We start from the raw sequence: 16312 nt of genomic DNA, 5'->3' as shown, positions 1-16312 counted from the left end.
ATTGGGTTCCCCTCAACTGTGCCTTTTCTGTCTTTCTTATTCTTTTTCCATCTGTTTTTTTTCTATCATAATCCCTAGTTTTCTCCATTTCTACCTATACAGCCCCCAACAATGTCCAAAGACCAGGAAAGGAGGGGGACTCCAAGTGCTGAGGAGGAGATGGGCTAAAGGTGGGAAGAGAGAGGAGGGGAAAATTGGAAAAGGCTTGCTTTGGTCCCAGGAACTTCATCTAGTGCCGCCGTTCTGCACCCAACGCCTCTAGCTTGGCTCTGCCCTTGTCCCTTCCCACTGGCCTTTCCTTTCCTGCTTGTCATCCATTCCGAGGGGTTTCTCCTTTGCCAGGGCTGCTCATCTCCAATCCGCCCTGCTCCCTTGGCCAAAGGGCAGTGTGACTCACAGAGCTGCCACCAGCCCACGGCTTTCCAGAAGGTTATAAACCCGACTAGGGGAGAACCGGCTGAGCTTCCCCAAGGCCCGGCCCTGCCCCCGCCCTGTTCTCAGAGCTCGGTGCACTTGGCCTCCAGCCGTGAACCTCGCAGCCGCGTCCTGAGGCCCGGCGGAGGCTCCAAATGGAGAGGATGCCCAAAACAGAGAAGGGGAATGGGGACACCGGCTGGGCTCTGCGTGGCGCCCTGGCCGCTGTGGCGTTGCTTTCCGCGCTCAACGCGGTGGGTACGGTCTTCGCGCTGTGCCAGGGGCGCAGACTGAGCGAGGCGCTGCGGGAGCTGGAAGCAGAAAGGCTTCAGCAGGCGAGGGAGGACAGCGCCCTCCGCACCTTCCTACAGGAGCTGCGTCGAGCCCCTCAGAACATCCCGGGCAATCCCGAGCCAGATCTCCCCGGGGCGGCGCGGAACAAACGTAGTCATGCTGGGGAACCCCAGTCACACATCCGGGCGGAGAACCAGGACATGCTCATGATGATGACATATTCCATGGTGCCGGTAGGCGTAGGCGCTGTCCCCTGCATCCCCCCTCATCCCTCGCTCCACTCTGGGGTGGGCGGGAAGGGGGAAGATTGAGAGGGAAGACACTCTTAAGTTTGCAAGTTCTGGGACAAAGCTTTGGGCCTTTGGGGGCCCACACTAACCCAACCTAGTTGCCACCTGGACCCCTTTCCCCAGACAGGGTGGGGGCGTACCCTTGAGTGTCTACTGTCTACTTCCCTTACCTAAAAGTTTTCGAAGCTTCATCTCTGCAGAGAGCCCATGTCGGCATATAAAATGTTTGCATATATATCTGTAACGTTGCTTAGGTATTCGAGCTTTTTTGGGTTCAAGGTATATAACTGTATCTGGCACAAGAAGAGATTACACTTCCAAAGAAGTTCTGGATTTTTAAGTACAAGATTTCCTAAGATTTAAAAAAAATAGTGCCTCTTCTCCTCCCCCCTCTTCCCCCCATTTCTCTCCTGCCCTACTATAAGAAACATTCTCTTTGCCATGGGCCAGCTGGTGAGAGTGTCTGACTTTCATTTAGGTGGGAAAAGAAAAACAAGTGCTCTCAATATTGCCCGTGAAAAAAGAGGGCAGGGCCTTGCTGCTTACAGCTCTTGGGGGAATTTATGCGGGGGGATTTAAGTGGATGGTTGGTTATTGTTATTCTAATGATTGAGATGTTCTTGAGAGTCAAATTTGAACTTTAGGTTGGCAAAGGATTTAGGAGGATTACATTTCAGGTTTATATATTGCTTTGGAGAGGTTCAAATGAACCACAGAAAGTTCATTTTAGATTTTAGGATCACAGATTTAGAACTAGAAGAGACTTCAGAAGTCATCTGTTCCATCCCTCCCCCTCATTTTACATCTGCAGAGACAGGGGTGGTGACTTGCCAAAGGTCACACAGGTAATATAATAGAGTTAGAAATTCGAACCCAGGTCCTCTGACTCCAAATCCAGTGCTTTTTCTACAGCACACACATAGAACAGTTTCTTAAAATCTTCCTTTCAGAATTTAGAAATTTATTTAGCCTTTCAAAATACATTATTTTTGCAATTGTAAGTTAGTGGGCTACTTTACTGATTTTAATTTAATAATTACCCAGCAACTTCTTGTAGATTGCATTGACCTTTCCTATTTCATTTCATTATTAATTATAATTACTGTCGGTTTACTTCACTTTATAATTAGAAGGAATTCAGTTCCGGCATCTGAATTCAAGGGGTGTAGGAGGTACTTCTAAGTACAAGATCTGTGGAGATGTCACCACTTAAAGTCCTATTATTATACAGAATTTCAATGTCTAACAAACTAAAATTGCCCCAAGATTTTTTAAGGAAGCAAAACTCATGATTGGATGATCTCCTTAGGTAGATAACTTCCAATTCCAACCTTGCTTTCAACTAATATCATATATTTAAATTCTGAGCCCCTACCCCTTGCTCTTCCTCTACTGCAAAATTAATGCCAATAGGAAAATCCTTTGTCTCACCTGCTTTTTTCCTCAGTGGTCTAGTTGATATTAATGGTCTGTTTGATTAGTTTGCCCATATGCTTCCAACCTTAAATCAACAGAAGAATACTATCTAGTAGAAATTGTTTTTAATAAATATATCAAAGCTATCTCCTTATATCATGATGCATTAGGTGCTACAGACATGAGGAAAGACCAGAGCAACATGTAAATCTGGAAGTCATTCTTTCCTTTGCCAACCTAAAGTTCAAACGGCCTCTTAAGGCCAGCGGCACTCTAACATAACAACTTGTTTAGAAAGAATTCTGGTAGCAAAAACATCAAACTTGTTAAACAGTTTCCAAGAATTTATTGATAAATCACTTCTAAAGGCATTACTTTACTTCCAATAATATATTGAGCTTTATCCTCTAATAGAACATGAAGGAACTTCCCTGAATACAGAAGAGGCTACTCATGAAGTCAGATCTGGCATTTTTTTACAAGAGTAATCAGTTATGCCATGCCAGCCACACTTGCCTCTTTGTTCTCCCTTGTAGGCTATGGCACACATAAAAAGCAGGATGGAAACAGAGGAGGAATACCTGATTACTAACGAGGCTATGGTGTGTTTTCAGGAAGTGATGTATTTACTCTTGGACCATGCTCTGAAATTCTTCTCACTTTCACTCTCTACTTTTCTCAGAAAAGAAGATCATGTCTCTTTCTCTCTCTCTCTCCCCTTCTATCCCTGACTCTCTCTCTCTCTCTCTGTTCTTCTTCTTCTTCTCTCCCTTTTCTCTCTGTTTCTATCTCTATTAGTCTATCTCTTTTTCACACACATGCACTTGCAGAGAAGGGGGAGGGGGTGTGAGGGAAGGGGAAAATGAGAGAGAGAGAGAGAGAGAAGAGTTCCCCAGGTTCCACCCTAGCAACATAAGATAAAAGTATATTAATCTAAGTAGTGATGGAGGTATAAAGATATTGTGATGAAATATCAGCAACTTCCATTCTGAATCTTAAAAGCAATAGTAGTTGAGGTTATGCCAATACCTGAAACAATGGAGAGGAATAAAAGTAGGCCTTTTCCAAAATAGAAACCCTTCTACTTCTCTTTGATCTCTTTCTTACTCTCCTTTCACTGTGCTTCTCTCCCTTTGAGTTCTTTCTGCCTTTCTCTCTTTTGCTTCTTGTGACCTCATCTTTTTCTTGACTAATAGATGGTTGCTCTGGCCTTTCCTCATCTCTATAGCACCTAGCACAATGAAGCGCTCTTCATAAACACTCAACACTTGTCAAATTCATTATGCGTTAAATATGCATGCTAAAATGCTAAAGTGATGGCAGAAATTTTGTGATGTGTATCTGTCAAAATTCCGATCCTGAACCAGGGTCTGGGCAAGCATGTCACTATGGTAAAATCCAAAGGGCTCCAGATTTGGAGTAAGGATGTACGTATGAATCTTGGCTCTACCTGCAATACCTATCCACACACTCTCCCTGTGTGAACTTGGGCAGGTCATTGAACCTCTTGGATTCTCATTTTCCTCACCTGGAAAATAATAGCCTTGTCCTTCGGCAAATTGTGTTGACCATAGTCAAGAGATCCATTGGAGTATGATAATCATATTTTCTTGGCCAAAACAGCTATTTTTCCTACTTCTGAATTAGTTTATTTCAAAAGTATATTAAAAAACATTCCCAAAGGTGTGTTGGTAGTTTAAAAAAAAGAAAAAAAATGAAGAGATTTTCCTAGAGGGCCTCTAAATTCCCTTCCAGCTATAAATTTATGAAATGTTTGCTTTCCTCTTCAGAAGGATAACATGGGAAATAATAAAAGTTAGGCCATCAGCATCAGAAGCAGGCAAGACTAAAACCTAGACCATTCTCCCTTCATGTAGAACTTTTCTTTTTTACTTCCTTTTTGGAAATTGACTTCAAAACTAGTTTCTTAGACTCATCAGACAAATCAGTCTCCCTCCTTTGTAATCACTTCTTACTTTTGACCAAAAATAATATAACCCAGATCAGTCTCCCACTCATTGCCACAGCCTTAGACGCTGAGCTCAGTCTAGGGGCAGTGGGAGGAGCTGGCTCCAGTCTTCTCCCTGTTCCCTCTCCCACACTGGCTGATGGGACATGGAAATGAAAATATTCAGATTTTGCTACTCCAGTCACCCTGTCTAGAAATAGTGGTACACTTATTTGCATTTTATTCATTCCTAATGGAAAAAAGATCTTTAAAAGTGGGAGACCAACTTAGCATAAAGTTGATATAGTTTCTCTTTAAAAAAACAAACAAAATGACTGCTTTCCTTGTTTCTTGGCCCTGACCCCCTCCCCCCAAATCCACGATCAAATTCATTTGACATTAAGACTTGATTTGCATGCATTTTATCTACAGACTAAAGGTCACATCATTCTAAACAAGACAAGCTTTTAGATTGAGATTAAGCTACAAAGGGGGTATTTTTCAACCCATCAGAAGTTTTTATGTAGTTCTTTAGGGGTATAATAACTATTTTAAATACATGCAGTATGGGAAAAGTATTTGGTTATTTCTTCAATAAAGTTCAAGTCATGATTTTCTTTCCTTAAAAGAGTGAAAGCGACAAGGTCAAATAACCTTCTTTTCAAAGTATTTTGTGGGTTTTGTGCATTTTAGAGTTATGGCAGATTAATACATCCAGCACCAGATGCTGTTGGATAATACCATCAGGTCTAAGGCATGATACTGAATCTAAGGAACATACAGACAGTTTGGAAGATGAGACAAAGCTAGAACATGCAGCTCATGACCAAGTTGCAAGTAGTATGGTATGGATAATAAAGGTGATAGTCCATCCAAAAAGGAAAATTCCTTGGTAACTGTTATTATTCAGAAAGAATTCATAGAGGAAGTAAAAATGGCAATGGGACTGGAAGGGGCATGGAATTTGGATGAGTGGAAAAGGAGACTATATTTTAAAAACCTGCATAATAAGATGGATTTTATAATAGAAGTGAAGAAAACTGAACAAGAACTGAGTTGATATCCCAGAAATCTACTCTCATGCAAATAAAGTCGACTTAATGATCAAGATTAACAGAAAAAAAATTAAATGGGTGAAATTTAAAGCAGTTTAATAAATGGATATGTGCCTAAGCATCATAATGAGAAAGGTATGCTCATAGACTAGGGGTAGCTGGTAGTGTATAGAGCAGTGAGCCCTGGAGTCAAAAAGACCTGAGTTGATATGTGGTCTCAGAAACTTCCTAGCTGTGTAACCATGAGCAAGTCATTCCATGGATGTCTGGATCAGTTTCTTTAACTGTAAAGTGAAGATAATAGTACCTATTTCCCAGGTTTGTTGTGAGTAGTTAAATGAGGTAATATTTGTAACTGTGTAATAGCACACATAGTACATACTGTATAAATGCTTATTCCCTTCCCCAGTGAGGTGATATATTTTGTCTAGAATAAAAGGTTCATGTTTAATTCTACGTTAAAAGAAGTGTCTATGGTATGCAAGGGACCATTGAAGAATAATGCAAAATAAGTAATATGGTAGAACAAGATTATAGGGAACCTTGACTACCCAGATGAGGAGTTTGAAATTGATCTGAAGATCAATTTGTAAGTTTTGTAAGTTACAAGATCAACTTGTAAGTTTTGGAGAAAGGGAGAGACATGAAAGAATCGGTGTTGGAGAAAGATTTGTTTGGTGAAACTGAACTACAATTTGAAGTGAGGAGAGAATGGATATACAAAGACCAATTAGAAGTTTATTATAAAATCAGACAAACAATCCCAAACCAGCAAAGTCTATTGCACTTATCCAGATGAGAATATTGGAGTCTGAACTAGTAATATTGATTGATAGGAACAGAGACAAAGGAAATAAATTCTAGAGAAAGGTTTCTTATCCTGGAGTTCTTGAATGGATTTTTAAAAATATTTTCATAACTATATTTCAATATACAATCATTGCTTTCCTTTCTATATTTTATTTTATGCATTTAAAAATATTATTCTGATAAGGGATCCATAGGCTTCACAAGACTTCCAAAGGGCTCCATGTCACATGTTCTCAAGATAGTTGGAAAAAAAAATCGACAAGGCTCCATAAAATTTCCTTGTTTATATTATGCATAAAACTTTGCCTTCTTTGCAAAGCTGTTGTAAGGATCAAAAGAGGCTGTAGGTTAAGTGCTTCCCAAATGTCAACTAGCATTATCTTTACTCTCTCAAACTCTTTTCTTTGTTTCCAGCTAGATTCCTAGGGCTTGTGATTTTAGTTCATTCTGATTCTGTTAGTTGGTGAGATTGCGTCTGGGCAGGGCTCATCTTATGAATACTAGAAAATAAAAGTTCATCTCCAAAGTATTTGTTTTGCTGCTTAATGTAGTCAAAAGGAATTTTTTCCCCAAATCCTGTGACTGATACAAACATTTAGAATAGAGTTGCTAATTCTGCCAAAAATTGTGGGGACATGGAGAACACATTGTATTTCAAGTCAAAAGACCTGGATCCAAATCTAGATTTTGCTTCATACTAGTGGGAACTCGGTCAAATGACTTTACTTCTGTGGGACTTAGCTTCCTCATTTGCAAAAGGAGGAATTTGAACTAGACTATCTCTCAGGTCTATCCTAGCTTTAAAATTCATCAACCTATCATCTGAAAACATTGTCTATCAAAAATATCAATAATAACTTAAAAAGAAAGGTTAATTGGGAGGAAATGTGGTAGTTATACTAAAATGTATCATGGGAGAGGAAAAGTGATAGAGTGTTGAACTTGGATTTCCTTGATCTTTTTTTTCCTGGGTTTGAATCTTACCCAAGACATTTTATTAAGACCCTTGGAAAGTCATAAAATCTATCTAAGCTTCATTTTCCTCATCTATAAAATAAGAATTAGGATACCTGTGCTGCTTTCCTCACAAGGTTGTTATGAGGGTCAAATGAGATAAAGTACATTAAGTACTTTGCAAACACTAAAGTGCAGCACACACACACACACACACGCACACACACGCACACACACACACATATGTTACCCAAAATTTTTAACTACAATAAACACCTGCAGGTACATTAGTATCATGTCATATATTTAGGAATATGACAATGTGAACTAACAATGCTTTCAAGTAGAGTTTTACCTTGTACTTTCTGCAGTATGTTATCAGACATATTACTTAACTGTGCTTTGCCTAAAATCTCATTTAAAGATCCTTGTTGAAAGGCACTATGTGGACATAAAATGTTATTCTTAACAGTTTCTGAAAGGTTCCTTCAGCAGCTTTCCATCTTCAGACTACTCTATCACTGGCCTTCAGTTGACAAGTGATTCTTAAAATGAGCTAAAAATACAGGATTGGAAGCTGCCCAAGGCATTGTTGCAGTATTCTCTTCAGAACACTTGGGACCTTAGATGGGACAGTGAAGCCAAGGAAAGAAGTTCTCTCTGTGCTCTAATGCCTTTTTATGTTTCTTTTCAGAGTTGCAGAATTACCACTTAATTATATATGTGTGTGTATGTGTTTGTGTGTATGTATATGTGTATAGACGTGTTTATCCATGTGTGTATACATACACATACATACACACGCACAATCTTGTTCTCAGTGAAACAGGCTACTTAGTATAGAGGATAGAATACTGGACTGGGAGTCTGTGTTTGACACCCACCTCTGACAGTTGCTAGCAATGGAATCCTGGGAAAAATCAACTAACCTTTTTTGAGCCTTAGTTTCCTTCTAAATCAATGGGAATGATTATAATAATAACAGCTACTCATAAAATTATTGTGCAGCTTAAATGAGATAATTGCAAGCCCTGGAGAAGTGTTTAAATGCTAGATGTTATCTCTCATTTGTCTCTGTGTTAGGTGGTCTGTGATCAGATCAAAAATATTAGAGATGATGATGATGACAGGACATCTCCGAGGCATGCTATCAGACATATCTCAATCAATGGTCTAATGGTTGTTTCATTTTTAATATATGAAATCTATCTTATAAACACTAAAATCCTCTTCTAGTGTTTCATCAAAGCATGGATGTGACACATAGAAGGCTATGGCAGTGGGGCACAGCTTCTGACAGATTATTGGAGTTGGTTTTCAGAAATGGTTTTTCAAGGACCAGACAATCTAAGTTCATACAGTTCATCATCGGGTTGTTGGCAACTATCGCTATGTATAGTTAGCTATAACAGCTCACAAAGACTGTCTATTAAGTGGTGAGTGGGCTAAGATTCATGTCAATGAAGTGAGTATCTACACCAAAGAAATTATGGATCCCTGGAGTACTGAAATACAGACAATTACACAAAAATTAACTGTTAACTCAGTCCAAAAATTGTACTCAACAATTAGTAGGTCCTTACTATATTAAAAACATTATGCTAGGTATCAATGATGAGCAACAGCATAGTTGGTCCTCTAAAGAAGCTGACAGTCTATACTGGATGCTGAGACACATACTCATGTAAGACAGATACAGGCTATAACATGGTGAGACCAAAGAAGGTCTAGACAAAGTGCTCTAAGAATCAAGAGGAAGGAGGGAACATTTCCAAAGAGAGAATGAGGGAAGGCTTCATAAAGGAGGTAGCACCTGAGCTGAGACTTGAAGGGGAAAGAAACAGGGACAATCTGCAAAGGCTGATTCTGATGAGTACTGATGAGATGGCCAAAAGCAACTGCTCTTTAGGAGTTCCTTGTGGTGAATAAGGGTAGCTAGGAGGCAAAGTGAACAGAGCACTGGTCCTGGAGTCAGGAAGACTCATCTTCTTGAGTTCAAATGTGGCCTCAGGCACTACCTGTGTCACCCTAAGTGAGCAAATTAACCCTGTTTGTTTCAGTTTCCTAGTCAGTAAAATGAGCTGGGGAAGGCAATGGCAAACCACTCCAGTATCTTTGCCAAAAAAAACCAAACAAACCTCAAATGGGGTCAGAAAGAGTCGGATGCGACTAGAAAAAGACTGAACTTCAAAACAACTGTGGTGTTCACTGTGGTGAATACGGTGATCTTGAACTGGCAAATTTTCTCCTTGTCACTGTCTTTGCTATCCATTGTTCTAAACCTTTTGCCTCTAGCATTGTCCGTTGGATCACAGGCCCCTTTGTTTGTCAGGCCAGGACCTTTGAGAGAGTACCAAAATTGAGTAGCAGTCGTGATCTTAATAGGCTTCAATGAGCAACGAATTTTCTAGAGGGTGTGATGTTATGTTATGCAGGTAGGTCCTACTTTCTGTCTGATCCGCCTATACAATTCTCAGAATTCAGAGAACCATTTCTTAATGTATGTGGTGCCCTCCTCCCTGTGGTGATGCCAAGCGGTGTGGGGTACAGCCTCTGGGCTCTCTCCGAGTGTGAAGCTGGGTATCTCTATCTCCTAAATGCTCTCATTGAGATTCCAAACACATTTCTTCTTTCTCTTCAAGGCTCCATCTCTCCTATAATATCTCTGTCTGACTCTGGCCTCTGGATATGTGTGAGTACTCCTAGACAGGCTTTGTGGAAGCCCAGGTCTCTCTCTAGGCCAGTGTGCAGCCCCTAATCTTTGTGTCTGTTTGTCTCACTGCGTCCATGCCTTCCTTTTATATCTATTACAGGGGTGTCTCCATATTTTAAAACATTAGCTCAAGGTCAACTCAAGTATGTGAATTCTGTCATCATTAAAGGGCATATAGGTGGCACAGTGGATAGAGCGCTGTGCCTGGAATAAGAAAGACTCATCTTCTTGAGTTCAAATCTGGCCTCTGACACTTACTAACTGTGTGATCCTGGGCAAGTCACTTAATCTTGCTCTGTAAAATGAGCAAGAGAAGGAAATAGCAAACAGCTCTAGTATCTTTGCCAAGAAAACCCCAAAGTCACAAAGAGTCAGATATGACTGAGATGACTGAAAAATCATCCTAATAGTATAAACTTGAAAATCCTTGCTGCTGCTACAAAGAAAAAGAAAAGTCTTCTCAGAGGCACAAGGAGGACCCAGGACGAGGATAATTCTCACCTTGTTCAGTACTCAGAAAATAAAGAGGCATAACCGCTCTCCTCTGGCTGCAAGCCTGCTACGGTTCTAACATTCTGTTTCTCTTAAATAGCTACACATTTATTGTCTTCTCCCTCACACATACCAAGCACAATACAATTTAAACAAAATTGAGTTTTGCTATACCTTGGTGACAGAGTAACATGTTTCATTTAATTGAACCTTCTAGGGGGTTTAGTTCCCTTTGGAGCTTGGTTTAGCTTCTCTTTGTGAAATTCTTTTTCACTGACCCACAGATTCACAGAATCATAGAACTGGAAGGGATTTCAAAGGTCTTTGTTTCTTCCCGAAACACGAACACTTTGTACTTTTTCTTAAAAGTGGCCATCTGTTACTTGGAGATCGTTAGTAATAAGGCGCTCACTGCTTCCCAAGGGCAGCCCATTTTGGGTAGCTCTGATCTCTGGGAAGTGTCACCTGACGTTGGGCTGAGTCTCTCTTTTGCAGCTTTCATTTCTTAGTTCTACTACTGGGGTAGAATAGCCTTTGTGACGGTCTTCAAGCTTCCTCCTCTATAGGTTAAACATTCCCAGTTTCTTTGACTGATCTTTGGATGATGTGATTTCAAAGTCTTTTGAAATCCTGCTCGCCCTGGTCTTGGTGTGCTATAGTTTGTTCTTAATTCTTCTTAAAATATGATTCCCAGAGTGGAACACATTGTTCTAAATGTGACCTGACCATTTCAGAATACATTGAGACCGGTGTTGTTCAGTTATTTCAGTTGTGTCTGACTCTTTGTGACTCCATTTGGGATTTTCTTGGAAAAGATACTGGAATGGTTTGCCATTTCTTTCTCCAGCTCATTTTACAGATGAGGAAATGGAGCAAACAGGGTTAAGGGACTTGCCCAGGGTCTCATAGCTAATAAATATCTGAAGTGGGATTTGAACTCAGCAAGATGAGTCTTCCTGACTCTAGCCTGGCATTCTATCAATTAGCACCAGCTAATTGCCTGCATTATACATTGGTACTATCATGTCCCATATTCTGGATACCCTATGTTTTTAATGGAAACAACTAAGTGGCACAGGAGATAGAGGGCAGGACCTGGAGTCAGGAAGACTCATCTTCCTGAATTCAAATCTGTCCTTAGACACTAGCTGTGTGACCCTGGGCAGCTCACTTTACCCAGGTTGCCTCAGTTGCTTCTTTTGTAAAATGAGCTGAAGAAGGAAATGGCAAACCATTCCAGTGTCTTTGCCAAGAAAACCCCAAATGTGGTCATGAAGAGCTGGACGTGACTGAAACAACTGAATAGCAAAATGCCTTTTTAAAGTAGCTTATAGTAATAGTATTTTTTTTTATTCCACATCACCCCTTCAACTAATTTTAAGCTTATAATCCACTAAAACCCATAGATTTTTTTCCATACAAACTGTTGTTTAGCCAGTACTTACAAATGAAAGTAAGGTTCAAAATTCCAGAGGAAACAAGGCCCATTTTCCAAAAGTACTACCATGTTTTTAAAGTACTAATATGTTTACCAAGTTTGTACTGTGTACAAACAATTGAAGTAGACCATAGAAATGGAAAGGAAAAACTTAAGGAGGAAGAAAGACATATCAAACTAGGGAGAGGATATATGTAAGTACATTAGTACCCACCCTTATCCTATCTGTATGACCCTGGGAAAATCCCTTGATCTCTGTTGGCCTCAGTTTCCTTCTCTGTAAAGTGGGGATAATAATAGCACCTACCTCCCAAGGTTGTTGAAAGGATCAAATAAAATAATAATTGTAAAAAGTGTCTCCACTCCTGGAACATAGTAGGTGCTTTGTAGATTCTAATTCTCTTTCCTTTCCCTTCCTATGGGAGAAAAGTGGACATTTTTGTTTCAGTCTCAGAGATGTGCATGTACCGTCTTTCTTTGTATGTAAAGTAGGTTCTGGATTTATTTTCACAATCTCCACTGGCACTGGGAAGCTGGGCCACTAGAGGACAGCTGAATACACCTCCTTGGGATTCCAGTAGGAACCCAAGGAGTTGGGATTTCAAGGACTATCTCTCACTAACTCCTATCTGGTAGGTTCCCTTCAATATCACTTAACGAGTTAACATTTTCCCCATATCAATGGCAAAATGAACATCAGTTACTTTTATAAAGGGGTATAAGGTTTTCCAAGGAGTAAAGTACATCTCTGCCACACCAAAACCAAGAGTCGTATTCTCTCATCTGCATATCCATGTGGTCCCTGGGGAAAAAGAACAAAAATTTTAAATGGTTGCCCAAAAACATCTCCTGCAAGTCATTTTTTCCCTTCAAGGAGTTCCCAGAAAGTTCACTTCTGGGTGTGGCGTAGCCAATAGATGAATTCATTCCCTTGCTCTTTACCTCATGGACATGGTCAAGCAGGTGTACCCTCAGGGATGATTCCTCACCACTTGGGGCTGCTTTAGCCTCTGACAAATTCCTACCAAGTCCAATTACTGGAAATTTAATAGTTCTCCTGGCCTTTCCAAGCTCCTAAGATTGTAAACTGGTGCATTCTGTCTCTTGGATATTCATCCACCTAATATCAGTAAATAGTAAACACAAGAAACAAAGGAAACAGAGGCTCCATGTGTTCATATCCACCTGGAGCCTGTGTAGAGAGATAAGGTAGCTCTGAGTCACAGGTGCTACCTCTTTCCCTTACTTGGAGACCCTCCAAATTTCTTTTTCCTCAATTAAAAACCACCATAGGAGAGAGTAAGAGATTCTCTGCTTCAATCTTTTGTATACACACTCAGTTTGGACTCAGCTGCCAATGGTAAAATTTTTCCTCACTACAGGGTAAGCTGACAGGAAACAGTCAGAGGATACCTGCTCTTAAATGGGGGGAAGGGATCCTCCATTACACATGCCCAGAAGCAGGCCCCACATGGGTTGGTCCAAGTTCAAGCATATTACACATGCTAATGGGACTGGGTCATTATTGGCCAGTCTCCCATTACAATCAAGACCAACATAATTTGTTAGTATGCTAAAGAATTCTAGTGAAGGCTGGAAGACCACTTACATAGCACATTATAGAGAGGATTCTTATTCACATGTGAACTAAATGACTGCTGACTAGAACTGTGGGACCTGCCTCTTCTTCTGGCCCTGGCTATGATATGTGGGGGCACCTGAGCTAAGCCTGTACCTTCTGCTACTGTTTCACCTCCCACCTCCCATCTTTGAACAGGGAGCCCCTTCATAAGGCTCAACGTCAAATTTTATACCTTCTAAATCATTTCCTTTCCCCCATACCAATGGTAGTTTTCTTATCTAAAGAAGGCTTGAATGTGTAAGATACAAAGTGGAAATTTGTCAGTGTTGATAATTCTGTTCCCAATGCTAAGTAGAGTCAGGTAGGTGGTTTGGGTCACATATGATAGGCTGCTTTACTCTGATGCGGCCATCATGGGGTGCAGGATCTAGTTCTTCAGTCTCAGGTCTAGAATTTCAACTGTCTGCTTTTCCAGAGATGATCAAACTTCCTTTGTTCGAGAAATCTGGCGTATATCACTCAGACTTGCTCAAGAACCCGGTGGAAACATTGAATTGGGCGTCTCCCTAGAAATGGGACCCTGAGCTAGTCACAGCTTTGTTAGACCTACTTCCTTGCTGTGTAAGAATGACGAGGTGAGGCTGAGTTCATAGCACCACAGGAACTTTAAAGGCCATCTTTAACAACAATGGCATTTCACAGATGAGGAAACTGAGGCTAGCCAGGTTAAGTTGACACAGATGGTAAACTGGGGGATAGACAGGAGGATCTCTAGATGGCAGTTTGCTCATCTGTAAAATGAGGAGACTGGACTAGATGATCTTACATTTTTAAACCCTATTCAGTCCTAGATTAGAATGGTGGCAGTGGGCCTAGAGAAGAAGGAGCAGTTAAAGACATATTTGCTAAAAAAAATGAACAGTGATCTACTTTCAGATTTCTAGCCTGGAGTCTTAAGGCATCAAGACATCCTGAAAAAATCATCTTGCTAACCAGGTCCACCAGATGTTCTTGTGATCTAACCAAAATTCAATGGAATTGAACTCTCAATAATGTTAAAATTCTTCCTTTTTTTTCTTCCTTCTTTTCTCTCTCCCTTCTTTCCTCCCTCTCCCTGTCTCTCTCTTCCTCTCTCCATCTCCCTTCCTTCCTTCCTCCTTCCTTCCTTCCTTCCTTCCTTCCTTCCTTCCTTCCTTCCTTCCTTCCTTCCTTCCTTCCTTCCTTCCTTCTTTCCTTCCTTCCTATCTTCCTTCCTTTCTTTCTTTCTTTTCTTCCTTCCTTCCTTTCTTTTTCTTTTCTTTTCTTTTCCTTTCCTTTCCTTCTTTCCTTCTTTCTTTCTTTCTTTCTTTCCTTTTCCTTTCCTTTCCTTCTTTCTTTCTTTCTTTCTTTCTTTCTTTCTTTCTTTCTTTCTTTCTTTCTTTCTTTCTTCCTTCCCTTCCTTCCTTCCTTCCTTCCTTCCTTCCTTCCTTCCTTCCTTCCTTTCTTTCTTTCTTTCTCCCTTCCTTCCTTCCTTCCTTCCTTCCTTCCTTCCTTCCTTCCTTCCTTCCTTCCTTCCTTCCTTCCTTCTTTCTTTCTTTCTTTCTTTCTTTCTTTCTTTTCTTTCTTTCTTTCTTTCTTTCTTTCTTTCTTTCTTTCTTTCTTTCTTTCTTTCTTTCTTTCTTTCTTTCTTTCTTTCTCTTGGTGATTCCTCCTCGAACTTGTCCCATACATTACTCTAACCTCACCTTCAGTCTTCCCCATTCTATTGCTTCTTTTCTTGCTGCCTAAAAGAACATGGCTCTAATTCCTCAACCTAAAAAAAAAAAACAAGCAAAGCCCACAACTTCCCTTGATCTCACCATTCCCTTGAGATGTTAAGGAAGCTTGGGTTCCCTGCCTTCATGTGCTCAGCATCCATTGATTCTTTAACCCCTTGCAACCCAGCTTCTGATCCTAGCAGCTTCTGAAACAGTATCTCTCCAAGGTTGTTGATGACCTCTTATTTCTTCATCCTTGTCCTCCTTTGCCTTCCTTTTTAATTTGTATTGAATAGTTTTGTTTGTGTTTACATCTCCATTTCCATATATAACCTTCTCCCTTCCCTTATTAAGTGAGGCATCCCTTATAGGGATAGAGATTGGACTCATGATTTCTTTGGTAGAAGGAATTCTCACATGAACAAACTCCCTCAGCCAGTGCAGGTTAGTGTCTCCTTTGAAGCTTCACAGTCTCTGAGAGTTGCCTGAGGCACTGAGAATTTTAGTGACTTGCCCAGGGTCACATAGCTGGTGTGTATCAGGTACTGGATTTGAACCTAGAGCTTCCTAGCTTTGAGGCCAACTCTCTAGGCACTGCCCCATACAGTCTCTTTTAACAAGGGACAAAAAAAAATGAAAAAGCAGTTCAGCAAATTAAGCGAACACGTTGACCACACCTGACAGTATATGCACTATTCTGCACCCACAGTTACCCACTTCTGCAAAGAAGGGAGTGAGATGCATGTTCTCAACTGTTCTCTGGGATGAGACTTGGTCCTTATAATTGTGACCTTTGGTTTCACTTTTTTGTGTTGTCTTCTTGAATCTTTCTGAATCATTTTATGCTATTTCGCTCCTTAATCCTCCAGAATTCTTTTTCCTCTTTTGGACTCATTGACTCTTCTTTCTCCTAGTTCTCCTATCCATCTGGTCACTCCTTTCCAGATTCTCCTCACTTCCCCTAAATGTCCATGTCCCACAGACTCCATCCTTGTCCCTCTTCTGAACCCACAAGCATTTATTCAGCACTTCTTGTATATAAAGCATCATATCAGACGCTAGAGATGCATAGACAAAATGAATATAGTACCTTCCCTCAGAGATTTTACGGGAAGATTCCAATATGTAAACAGAAAAATATAGACACGACCATGTGAGGAAGATAAAAAA

General features: G+C 40.5%; 1 protein-coding gene across 1 annotated transcript in view; it reads left to right on the top strand.

The window, feature by feature from the left end:
- The first annotated feature begins 468 nt into the window (after nucleotides 1–468).
- Nucleotides 469–16312, top strand: part of GLDN (gliomedin) — an 83346-nt gene continuing 67502 nt past the window's right edge. Inside the window, exon 1 of the mRNA XM_072623262.1 lies at nucleotides 469–941. Within this exon, the coding sequence (XP_072479363.1) occupies nucleotides 570–941 (372 nt within the window). The 5' untranslated portion in view covers nucleotides 469–569. The remainder of the gene's footprint in view (nucleotides 942–16312) is intronic.

Source organism: Notamacropus eugenii, chromosome 7 (genome assembly GCF_028372415.1).
Source record: "Notamacropus eugenii isolate mMacEug1 chromosome 7, mMacEug1.pri_v2, whole genome shotgun sequence".
Classification (NCBI taxonomy): Eukaryota; Metazoa; Chordata; class Mammalia; order Diprotodontia; family Macropodidae; genus Notamacropus; species Notamacropus eugenii.
The sequence above is the reverse complement of the archived record's forward strand: the minus strand, read 5'-3'. Positions and strand labels throughout refer to the sequence as shown.